Source organism: Juglans microcarpa x Juglans regia, chromosome 2D, assembly GCF_004785595.1.
Source record: "Juglans microcarpa x Juglans regia isolate MS1-56 chromosome 2D, Jm3101_v1.0, whole genome shotgun sequence".
Lineage (NCBI taxonomy): Eukaryota > Viridiplantae > Streptophyta > Magnoliopsida > Fagales > Juglandaceae > Juglans > Juglans microcarpa x Juglans regia.
The window spans coordinates 5,294,053-5,306,398 of record NC_054596.1 but is presented as its reverse complement, the minus strand read 5'-3'; the positions used below and the strand labels follow the sequence as shown (position 1 = coordinate 5,306,398).

The 12,346-nt window shown below is 37.6% G+C and overlaps 2 protein-coding genes and 1 long non-coding RNA gene across 7 annotated transcripts; 2 read left to right on the top strand and 1 right to left on the bottom strand.

Annotated features, from left to right (window-relative positions):
* Window positions 1-8: 8 nt before the first annotated feature.
* LOC121248804 lies at window positions 9-238 on the bottom strand. Its single transcript, XR_005937514.1, has 2 exons — window positions 75-238; window positions 9-39 (listed from the first exon to the last, which is right to left on the bottom strand). It is a non-coding gene; the product is annotated as an uncharacterized LOC121248804 (long non-coding RNA).
* Window positions 239-1,893: 1,655 nt separating this feature from the next.
* On the top strand, window positions 1,894-4,966 carry LOC121248802 (histone chaperone ASF1B). 4 transcript variants are annotated; one of them, XM_041147385.1, is made up of 4 exons: window positions 1,894-2,130; window positions 2,377-2,568; window positions 4,001-4,116; window positions 4,221-4,966. In XM_041147385.1, the coding sequence occupies exons 2-4, from the start codon at window positions 2,460-2,462 to the stop codon at window positions 4,575-4,577; spliced, it is 582 nt and encodes a 193-aa protein (XP_041003319.1). In that variant the 5' UTR covers window positions 1,894-2,130; window positions 2,377-2,459; the 3' UTR covers window positions 4,578-4,966. The 4 variants fall into 4 exon arrangements, with proteins under 4 accessions (XP_041003319.1, XP_041003318.1, XP_041003316.1 ...); XM_041147384.1 differs by having other exon boundaries at window positions 1,895-2,130; window positions 2,278-2,568; XM_041147382.1 differs by having other exon boundaries at window positions 1,896-2,130; window positions 2,351-2,568.
* Window positions 4,967-6,828: 1,862 nt separating this feature from the next.
* Window positions 6,829-12,144, top strand: LOC121248801 (2-hydroxyacyl-CoA lyase). Of its 2 annotated transcripts, none has more exons than XM_041147380.1 (3): window positions 6,829-8,327; window positions 11,561-11,956; window positions 12,090-12,144. In XM_041147380.1, the coding sequence occupies exons 1-2, from the start codon at window positions 6,921-6,923 to the stop codon at window positions 11,873-11,875; spliced, it is 1,722 nt and encodes a 573-aa protein (XP_041003314.1). In that variant the 5' UTR covers window positions 6,829-6,920; the 3' UTR covers window positions 11,876-11,956; window positions 12,090-12,144. The 2 variants fall into 2 exon arrangements, with proteins under 2 accessions (XP_041003314.1, XP_041003315.1); XM_041147381.1 differs by having other exon boundaries at window positions 11,561-11,952; window positions 12,083-12,112.
* The last annotated feature ends 202 nt before the right edge of the window (window positions 12,145-12,346 follow it).

Below are 12,346 nucleotides of genomic sequence, written 5' to 3'. Positions count from 1 at the left end.
TGCTTTTGTATTTCAAAATAGTTGAATGTATAGTTAAAACTTAAAACAAAAGAAGTTGAATGTATAGTTAAAACAAAAGAAGTTGAATGTATGGTGCACAGGGTATGATGCAGCTGAAATTTTGTATGCACCGTTAGATAAGATTGGAGTCTAGCCATCTCTTTTGCTACTTATTTTTAGCCTTCCAAATAATATATAAATTTTGAATGTTCCTACTTCTGCGTAACGAAAGCTAAGAGGGCGGCAGATGGTTTTTCTTTTCTTTTAATTTCGGTTATTATATTTTTAAATTGGTGCAGAGCACACTATTCATATAACTTAAATAGTAAGATTTGATTTATAAGATTTAAATTTTAAAATTTATCTTTCAAATTAAATTATATTATATAAGCACTTTATTTGATGTGCTCTATTCACTAATATAAGACTGAAAATTTTCTTTTCCATTTTATTTTGCAGGAAAGACAGAGGAGAAATAGACAAGAAAAGAAAAAAAAAAGGACATAAAATGAAACACACATGATGGGTAGTGTTTGGATAACTAGAAAATATGAAAGAAAATGTAAAAAAAATGATCAGATTCAAGGTTGACCTAGGCTCTAATAGAAGAGAGGGTGAGAGCAAAATAGAAAATAATCGATATTTAGATTCTGGATGCCATTACAAGTCTGTCATTCTACTACATATACGACTTCTATGTTCTACTCTTGGGACACAAACGACTTACTCTAACGATAAACATAAAGCCACAATTACAATTATAACTAACAATTACAATCGTATTCAACAAAACTCATACTAATAAAAGAGATGATGGCTTATTCTACAAAACTCATACTAATAAAAGAGATGATGGCTTTGGGCTATAAGTTGGACCCAACTATTAAACTCTTATTAGTTAGAATTTTGTTATGTACAAGTAAATTTGCGTACCAATCTGCGTATTAATGTTGTTGCCTTCATATTCTAAATTCAAATTAATAATGTTTTCAATAAAGTCTACTTTCTGACCAATTATATTGAAAGGGTGCGCGTATTAGTACGCATAATCGCTTACTATTAGATTTTTCCTATTAATTATTACTCTATCCATGCCTACTATGACTTTGAATTCTTATATCTATTGCATACATGTGGCATAAAATAAAGAGTTATTGGCAATAGCTTATGCATCTTTATATTCATATTCATATTTGTATAATATCTCTTTAAACTAGTTTACATTGGATTATGCATCTTCAAAATTTTGCATAGCTATGAATAGTATTTCTTCAAATTAAATTTGAAGAAATACTATTCACTCTCAACATTATTTTACTTTTTTTTCTCTTTCATACCCATTAAAATCAACTTTGTGGAATTTGTATTAAGATGATTTTGATATAAGAAATTTGTATTAAGTTGATACAAAATGTTTTTTAGCACATATTGATATTTATTGATAAAATTGATCATTTTGATATATGAAATCGGTAATATTTAACTATATGGAATTGGTATTTTTGAGCACATGGTACTAATTGTAAAATATATAAAAATAATAATTTTAAGACAAAATAAAAAATAATAATATTTTATTATTATTTGGTTCAAAGATGTATAATTTAATGTGAGAGTTTTTCTTAATATACAAAATCAATCTTTAAAAAAAGTGATTTTAAAGTTGCATATAGAGAAACTAATACTAGTTTATGCTTTATATAATTGTAGAGTGTGTAACTTCTATATAATCGTTTTGAAAAAAATGATATTTATTATTAAATTTTTTTTTTATGTGGATATCGTATTTATTTATTTTTTTAAAAGGATTGAACTACTTTCACAATTACTGTTACAAATATCATTTAAAAAAGAAAAAGAGAGAGAGAGAGAGAAAAGATTATCCCTCCTCAGGTCATGTGCAAATTGTTCTCCATGGATACTGGACCTGGAGTTTACTCCTCTCAGTTTCAGCCCTAAATTCTATCTAATCTATCTATCTTTGATCTTTCTATCTTTCTTCCCGCCACCACGCACGCACGCACGCGGTGTCTGTCAGAGAACCGACCGTTTTCGTAACCTCAATTTCCATACAAACTCCCGCCAAATCTCGCAACCGGCTGTCGCCGGTAAAACCTCCGCACAATCCCGGTGAGTATCCCCCAAATTTCATATAAATTTTTGCTTTATTTAAAGGCTAAGAGAAAAGGGAAGTCCTTTTGGTACTTTGGTTCGGTTTTAAAATTCGAATTGTTTTACCCCATAAAGTGAACAAATTTTAAATTTAAAATTTTTCAGATAGTAAAGGTGTTGGCTGGCGTGGTGTAGTGTTGTTGAGGTTCCCGTTTTGTGTTTTTTGATTTCTCGTTAGGGTTTTTACTCTGAGGTCGGATGAAGGTTCTGGAAGGTAGGGTTCCCATACAGCCGCACGTGGACCAGCTGCATGAGAGCTCCGCGCTTTCCTCCCATTTTAAACAACTATGAGTGCTGTGAATATCACCAACGTTACCGTCCTCGACAATCCTGCCTCCTTCTTGACCCCCTTTCAGTTCGAGATCTCCTACGAGTGCTTGACCCCTCTCAAAGACGGTACACTCTCTCTCTCTCTCTCTCTCTCTCTCTCTGTGTCATTATTTTCTTCTTTTTTAAATTTGGTTGATTCCGGTTAGGGTTCTCTCTCTGCTTGACTGGTTACAAATTTCGCGAAAATAAAGGAAGCTTGAATGCATCTTTAATCTGTCGTAGACGTGGAAAATGAAATCTTTAATTTATCGGGTTTGATTCCTTTTTTTGAGTAAGTTCTCTATTTCTTTCCCATTGATTTATCCGCACCCAAACAGCTGGGTAGGGTCTGCAATGTCATAATTGTATCTTATTAAACTTCTGAGATATGGGATTTGCTATTGTGTATCGATGCTCTTTGTTTTTGCCCCTATTTGTGATATGGTCTGGATTTTTAGCTAGGGTTTGGAATCTTGTTTTGATTTTGGAGTGAGAAGTAAATCCCAAATGCTTATGGTTTTGTATGAGACGATGAAGTGTCTTGAGGCAATGGCCAATGAACATGGTTTACTGATGGTGTACAAATGCTAAAAATTATGAGACCACTAGGTGTCTTTTTGAGCCTCTTATCATTATGCTAGATGTTCTGCATTTGAAGAATGGGTACCTGTTGAGGATTTGTTTTACACATGTTTTTTTATTATTATGACGAGGCACGTGGGGACCGTGTAAACGTAACATGTTTTTACTCAGTAAAATGCCGGACTTGTGTAACACAAGTAAGGTAACTTTTATTAATGATCAAAGAAAAAAATTAGACGACTTAGTCGAGGTACACGGGGATACATCAGATGCACCAAGTTGGAGAACGAAAAGTGCAGGAAAATCTGGAAGTTAGAGCTAGAGAGACATAGATTGGTTTCCATCCAAAGGTGCTACACATTAAAAAAGAAAACCTTGAGATCTTCAATTGTCTTTTTTTTTTTTTTTTTTTCCGACTTCGTTCATTTCTTTTCTCCGTAGGCACCATACAAGAAATTTGGGATCACTTTTCACTGATCTCTGTGGTTGCTACCATCCTGCCCCTTCCAGCATGATATCATATCTACTACCTATCTAGGCACCACCAAACCTACCTCATAGAGACTAAAAACAGCTTGCAATATTGTGCTAGCTACATTTCAATGGAGTAGAAGATGATCCAATATTGTGCTCTCAAATAAGCCTTGCTCCTGCCAATGGTCTTCTGTGGAAAAGTAACGTTGTCTTGGGGGACTAAAACCTTGTAGAATGGCTTAACTTCGAACACCTCTCTCACAGTTATACTTCAACGTGTCTTGTCTTCCTTTTCTTAATCTAAAGAGAATACAATTGAGCATAAAAAAAGAGGTAAAGAGGTCATGTCCCAATCTTGTTCAATCTTTGTTTGTTCCATTGTGTGAGCTCTTTAATTAGTCTTTGTTGACTTATTTGCTGTTTATCTAAGAGTAACAAATATCGTTTTGTTGTCTTGGTACAGATTTGGAATGGAAACTCATCTATGTGGGGTCTGCAGAGGATGAGACTTATGACCAACTATTAGAGAGTGTACTTGTCGGGCCTGTCAATGTGGGGAACTATCGATTTGTTTTACAGGCAATCTTCCCTGGCACCTTGTACCGCCTCTTTTTTATTAGATTTTTGCATTTGAATTGCATATAGAATCAACTTTGATCTATTCTTCTGTTGGACATTTGCAGGCAGACCCGCCGGATCCATCAAAAATTCGTGAAGAAGATATCATTGGTGTGACGGTGCTTCTGTTAACATGCTCTTATCTGGGTCAAGAGTTTATCCGGGTGGGCTACTATGTCAACAACGATTACGATGATGAGCAGCTGAGAGAGGAACCTCCATCGAAGGTCTTAATTGATAGGGTTCAAAGAAACATTTTATCTGATAAACCGAGGGTCACAAAGTTCCCCATCAATTTCCACCCAGAGGACAGCGAAAGTAGAGAACAACCACCTCCACCTGATCATCCTTCTGAGACTGATGGAAATGAAGAATTGCCTGCTTCACCTGATCCTCATCCTTCAGATGGGCAGGGGCAGTAAATAATGCAATCACAGAAACTACTTCCAGTCCCTGACCTCTTGGATTTTCTCATTCAAGGTATTAACGGTGGTTTCATTTTGGAGGCATTTTGATTGCGTTAACTTGACAACAATGTGAAGGAGTTTATGAGGTGGTGGTTGAACTTCTAGGGTTCAGTTTGACCATAGATTGTTAAATCCTATTGTATTAAGCTGATTGCTGTGTTTCAAATTGAATCTTCAGTTGTGTTGGGGTCAAAGAAAGAAATCCTGGGTTCACAGTGGTTTTCATCAAATTTGGCCTTGCTAGTTTTGGGGTTTAATTATCAATATTTGCTGAATGTATCGCTGACAACCAATGTTTCTTTTATGTGGTTGAGGCTTCCTAATGTTGGAAGGACAATTGAGTGGATCCTCCATATCACAATTTTAGTGTGTATGTATGTATGTATGTATGTATGTATGTTCCTATTTAAACTTTTGGAGTAATTGATGGTAGGGGCATTGTCGAGTGAGCTTGGTCAAGGGTGGTGAAGGTTTCCGTAATTGCGGATACTCAAAAGTTTAAAAAAACCCTGTTCGAGAGCCAAACCAGCCGGACGGTCGGGCCGGACGAGAGACAGCAGTTTTTTGGGTCCTCTTTGAGTTCGAAACAATTTTGCTCGTTAAACCTTTTTTCCAGCCAGAGTTTGGCTTTACTCTAATTTTTTTAATTTTTTGTTCAATATAACTATTCAATTTGATTATATTTACGTACCTAAACTAGCTTGATTGGCCGAAACACATCCGTATTCCTTTAACGGCACGCTTAAATGAAAAGGTATCCAAAAATACCACCCGCCAAAAACATTATATGGATTCTCAAGCAATAATAATAATAAAAAAAAAATACGATAATATATTTGAACAATGTAGCGTAACTTCCGAGAAATACAAATTAATAATATTACTCCTTAAGATTGGATAGTTGGACATATGGCTCCGTGGACACACAACCTCTTATTACTCCTCGAGAAATGCTAAACCTCCCGAATTCGGGACATGGCTTCATTTGGAATTATTAATCTTTTCAATTCATCTCGATTCATCATTATAATTTTTTTAAATCTCAATACAAAATATATAAATAATTCAACTTTTTCAAATTTTAAAATAATAATAATATTAAAAAATAATATTCTAACAATATTTTATCATCTTAACTCAATTCAACTCAACTCACTTTAACATCCAAACACAACCAAAAAGTGTCCCGAATGAGGTTTTTTTTTTTTTTTTTTTGCTTAGTGATTAAGAAAATATTTTTTTAATGATGTTGTGAATTTTTTTATTTTTTTAAAAATGTTTATGATGATTAAAAAAATATATGAAAAAAAAAGAAAATAAAAGAAAAGAAAATATACTGTTCGGAAAGTAAATTCGGAATGTTTTTTCGGTAAGTATAGTAATACTCTTACTCCTTAAGTCAAGACTAGTCAAGTCCAATACATGTTTTAAAAATGTTGTTAAATTACGCGTACACACAATCTAGTGTCTTGCTGGGATCCACGACAGCCGATACACATAAAATGTCAAATTGAAAATTCCTTTGTTATTTTTTTTAAAAAAATGCATTTCCGACCTTATTATATTGATATAACACGTTTTCGTAAAATTAAATGGCCCTATATTGACGAATCCCTCCGTCCCACGTCGCTTTTCTGAAAAGCTCCTTTGGCAACGTGTCCAGCCTTTATTACATGGCGGTTGGGTCCAAGGATTTCCCAAAACCAAATTTTGTAACGACTAAGGGCAAAACCGACGTTTCACCTGACGTACCCACCCAAATCTGTAGATGGAAAAAAATGTCTCAGGATGGATACTGATGCGTTTCCAACTTTGCCATTTCTGTTTGCGTTTGCCAGTTGGCCACGAGTTCGCCGTCACCTCCCCACGTTAACTTTATTCTCTCCACAGTCCTTGTACATCAATAATTCATTTTGATAATTGCAATCCAACTTCTCTTCTTTCTCCTTTCCCTAATTCTTCTTAATCTTTTTAAATCGTTATTTTTATTGTTTTGATATAATGTTACTTATTAATTTTAGATTTATCATTTAAACTTTAATATATGTTATAATATTATTTTTTATCTTAAATTTTGGCACATGTTAAACCATTATCTATTTAAATAATATATATATATATAAAAGTATTTGAAATATGTTATGTTAGGAAATGTTATTAAAAATAAAGAGTAGCAAAATCGTTGTAACTTCCGTCGCCTACAAAATCATACGCAGTGCAGACATCCTTCAACAGTCATCACCCACTGCACTTTTCTCTAATCCTTCTAAACAATCGTCGGAACAAACAAATTCTCCCATGGCGGAATCAGACCTCACCACCACCAAATCCTTAATAGACGGCAACATCCTAGCCGCCAAGTCCCTCGCTCGCTTTGGTGTGGACCACATGTTCGGCGTGGTCGGCATCCCCGTCACCCCCTTCGCCAACCGTGCCGTTACCCTTGGCATCCGTTTCATCGCCTTCCACAACGAGCAATCCGCCGGTTATGCCGCTTCCTCCTTCGGCTACCTCACCGGCCGCCCCGGTGTTCTTCTCACCGTATCCGGTCCAGGCTGCGTCCACGGCCTCCCTGGCCTTGCCAATTCCATGGCCAACGTTTGGCCGATGATCATGATCTCTGGCTCCTGCGACCAATCGGACATCGGCCGTGGCGACTTCCAGGAGCTCGATCAGATCGAAGCCGTCAAACACTTCTCTAAGTTCTCTGCAAAAGCAAAGCACATCTCCGAAATCCCAAATGTTGTGGCCCAAGTCCTCCACCATGCCATCTCAGGTCGGCCCGGTGGTTGCTATCTGGACCTCCCGTCCGACGTATTACACCAGACCATCTCCAGCTCTGAAGCTGAAACTTTATTAGCTGCGGCAGAGAGCTCTATAAAGCGCGAAGAAATCCCGGTCCCACCAGTTTCCGATATTGAGAAAACGGTGTCTTTGCTTAGAAATGCTAAGAGACCGTTAATTGTGTTTGGAAAAGGAGCGGCATTTTCACGAGCAGAGGACGAACTGAAGAGGCTAGTAGAAACCACTGGAATCCCGTTCCTACCGACTCCAATGGGGAAAGGGTTATTACCGGATACGCACGAGCTGGCGTTGACGGCGGCTAGATCGTTGGCCATTGGCAAGTGCGACGTCGCGCTTGTTGTTGGTGCTAGACTGAATTGGTTATTGCATTTTGGGGAGCCACCCAAGTGGTCCAAAGACGTTAAGTTCGTATTGGTGGATATAAGTAACGAAGAGATTGAGTTGAGGAAACCGAGTGTGGGTTTAGTTGGAGATGCGAAACAGGTTCTGAAATTGATTAATAGTGTGATCAAGGACGACCCTTTTTGTTTGGGGAGGTCGCATCCTTGGGTTCAGGAAGTAGCGAAGAAAGTGAAGGACAATGTGGTGAGAATGGAGGCGCAATTGGGGAAGGTTGTGGTGCCGTTTAATTTCTATACGCCGTTGAGGATTATAAGGGATGCGATATTGGGAGTAGGGAGTCCTGCACCGATATTGGTTTCGGAAGGGGCGAATACGATGGATCTTGGGCGAGCAGTGTTGATTCAGACGGAGCCGAGGACTAGGTTGGATGCTGGGACTTGGGGGACAATGGGGGTTGGTTTAGGTTATTGTATTGCGGCTGCGGTGGCTTCGCCGGGTAGGCTGGTGGTTGCGGTCGAAGGGGATTCTGGATTTGGGTTTAGTGCAATCGAAGTTGAGGTACTCTCTCGCTCTCCCCCTGTAAAATGCTTATTGGTGATGGCAGACAAGTTGCCACCACCAATAAGCATTTTTTCAACTTTTTATTTCTTCACACGTTGTAGGAACAAATGGCTGCTCTTAAGTAGTTTGTTGGTTCACTTGTTCATTGTTGCTGTTTGTTTGGCTGATGTTTGGCCGAATTAGCTCACGCTCACAGACCATTTGGTTCCTTTTGGTCATTAGTTAAAATTGGCCATGGCTTTTCAGTCATAGCAGAGGCCAACATGGTTCTCATGACTGACAAACATTAGTAAGCCTCTATAGAGTGGGTAACTAATGGCCGCACGATCATAGAACTTGGCTGCTAGCATAAGTTGAAGTCTATGTTGATGCTAATTGACATTATAGGTGGAGATATAGAACATGAATTTTCATGTGGGGCCGATGGAATCTTTTGCATTTTGGATTTCTCACCTGAATCAAATACGGGTATGAGGTGCGTAATGCTGGTGTCTGGTTAAAGAAGTGAATGCGCTGAAAGTTCCATATTTGGCACCATTGTAGTGGTTTTTCATCATAGCATTGATGGGATGCTGGTTACATTATTGATGCATTCTTAGAGTAAAACCAACGAAGAAGGGTGGGAACCCACTGTATATTAATTAAATAAAGCTGTCAGTTTAGTACCAGACACCTGGTGCCAATAAAAAATAAGTAAATAAAGCTATTTAGATTTGGATCTTGAAATATTGAGAACCATCCCGGATGTAGGAAGAAGTTTAATTAGGGGATGGTAATATTATTAAAATTGGGAGTAGATCATTAGATCTCTCTATCGTTGTGTTCTCTGCTGCATTGATGTTGCCATTTGCCTCAGTTGCTCCATTTTTTTTTTTTTTATCATGACTCCATTGTGTAATTTGATAGTCTTTCCAAGAATATGGTTTTGGAAAATGGATTCTTTTTGGACGTCATTAGTATCATAATATCTGAGTTGTAATGGTTGGGGTAGCAACAGAGTATTTTCCTATTAAGACATAAGAGGGGATTACCTTTGTGTTTGAAGAATTTCAAAGCCTAGTTAGACCTCTGCAGTGTAAGCGAGTTCCATTTTGGTTTTGTTGATGGTCTCGTGAGTGTTCATCTGAGAACAAGATTCTATTGCTGTTTGTATCTTTAGCATCATTCTTTTTTTCCTTCTAGATAGGTGTCTCTCTTATATACTCACTGTGCACTTGGGTTCCGCCTTTGCGCTTATCAATAAAGATTTCTTCTCAAATAGAGAAAAAAAACTATCACTGTTTTCTGCTCAGATGGTATAAGGCTTTGGTAGTTCACATTAAAAATTTGCTTCTCATTGTTGGGACCTGATGTTGGTGGAGATTAGAATGAGCTGGAACCATGGATATCTTTTACTTATTTTGTTCTCTAAGTAGTTATGAGAATAGGAATTATAGGAGAGTAGAGGACTGACAGTGGTTGTCAGATTCCAAGGGCCTTTTAAGTCCTGTTTTATTCTTGCCATTACTTTTTGTTATGTTCTCCAGTCGAGAATTCTGGTGCATTCGTCTGTTTTCATTCCCTGAGAAGATTAAGCACACTTATTTTAGTCTGAGAAAAGAAAAGTGCGGAGGCATTTCTTGAATGACAGACAAAGGCACCGTCATCACTTAGTTGATCATTTTGTTTGCCTAATTTGGATTTGATATTTTGGATGTTCTGTGGCAAAAAAACTGAACAGAAAAGGCTTATTAGGTTTCTTGCTTATGCTGTTGTCATTGCTTAGTTGATCTGTTTGGCTTGCCTCATTTAGATTCAACAATTCGGATTTTCTCAGTGGGAAATGAATTGAAAAGGCTTATTGGGTTTCCTGTTTATGCTGTTGTCATTGCTTAGTTGATATGATTGGTTTGCCTCATTTTCGATGTTCTCTGTGTAATGGTGAAAAAATTGAAAAGGCTTCTTGGGTTTCCCATTTGTGGGGGAATAAAATTCCAACTTCGTTAACTTATTGATGTACCGAGAACCTTGAGGACAGTTTTCAATCTGTTTGCATTGGTCACTTACTTGTGATGTCAAGCTTCGCTTCCTTGCGGGAATTGGTGTAGACATCCGAATGCTTCCTAGAATGGCTACAAGGACTAGGAAGGACAAAAGATGGTAGTTGTCAGATTTTGAGGGCCTTTTTCCTACCTTCTTTGAGTAAATCCCATACTCATCTAAGGGGGGAAGGAGTTGCTCCATACATTGCTGGTATGTTTCCTGGTAGAAGATTTGACCATCCTTAGTCTCAAGATCTGAAAGGGAAGTGTGCTCTGTATGCTGTTGGTATGATTTGGCTATTAGCCATGCTCGCCCGCCCGACACACCAAAAAAAAGTACTCCAAACCATAAAGAACAGGGTTGAGGATAGGGTGGATCATGGGCTCAAGACCACCGAGTGCATTTGAACTAATGAAACTATCAAAGAGGATTTAGTTACCTTACCTGTAGTCTGATTGAAAGAAGGAAAAAAAAAAAAAAAAAAGGTAGAAGGGGTGTTATTGGTTAGTAGTTGTGATGCTGATGGTAATAGTGGTGGTGACCATGGTGTTGGTGGTGGTGGGAGTGGCAATGCCAACCATGGTGGTGATGGCAGTGTGAAGGTGGTATGGGGGTGGTAATGTTGGTGGAGTTTGTGTAGAGTGACATATTCACCATGAAACTTGAAGTTGGGTTTGGATGCTTGAAAATCCCAAAAGAGGAAAATGACAGTGCTAACCATGGTGTTGATGGCACCCACGGGGCAGTGTGAAGGTGGTATGGGGGTGGTAATGTTGGTGGAGTTTGTGTAGAATGACATATTCACCATGAAATTTGAAGTTGGGATTTGGATGCTTGAAAATCCCAAAGGAGGGAAATGAACATCAAAATTTCCAAATTACTTTCAATTAAAATCTCATCTCAAAATCTCTCATTCAAACATAACATTATTTATATCTTCTTCTTGTATTGAATGTGGATAATTTAAATGTTTTTCTTTCAGACTTTACTAGTTCCTAGTTCATAGCTTGTATTTAAGTGTTTCGGCTTGTATACTTTCTGTGTATTTGAGTTATACCTATTTACTTGCATTAAGAAATCTCTTATTACTTATAAAAAAAAATCTTCTTATTAATACCATATTATGTTAGTCTGTTCGTGGTTTCTGTACTTGTTAGTTGTATTGTATAAATAAATTAATGTGGTGTATCTTTTATTGACGTCTGCAGACATTGGTTCGATACCAGTTGCCTGTGGTTGTGATAGTATTTAATAATGGTGGAGTATATGGTGGTGACCGGAGGAGCCCTGAAGAAATTGATGGGCCTTATAAAGATGATCCTGCACCCACTTCCTTAGTCCCTGGTGCAGCATATCACAAAGTAATCGAAGCTTTTGGAGGCAAAGGTTATCTTGTTGCGACCCCTGAAGAGCTCAAGTCCGCCCTATCGGAATCCTTCTCTGCCAGGAAACCTGCTGTTATAAATGTCACAATTGATCCTTACGCTGGTTCAGAAAGTGGCAGACTTCAGCACAAGAACTGAAGTGACGCTTGGCTGCTTTTTTCCCTTCCTTTTTTGGGATTTGTGCTTCATTTGCTGCATAGCAAGGTTATATTTGCGTTAGGAAAATGATTTATAATGAAACATGTATTTATTGTTATCACGAGATTGATGGAGTCATATTACGCGTCCTGGGATACTCAGAGCCTCCATAAGCTCTCTTTATTCCTTGACTTTTGCATCACATAGGTTAAAGAAGGGGAGTACTGCATTGTGCTATTGTGCATAGTTATTGAATAAGGAGAGCTTTAACGAAAAAGAAGAGCCTCATGAACATAGTATTGTTTGTGTTTTGCATTGCTTGCAGCAATTGTCTTGGGTGTAATTTTCGAGTTAAAGCTTATTTGAATGCCTGGTAAAGAGCTAAAGTCGTGGATACCTCTCGCTTTTTCAAGGTGGGTTTAAAAAGGCTTATATATATTTAGTTTTTATATAAATTATTTCTCTTTTTTA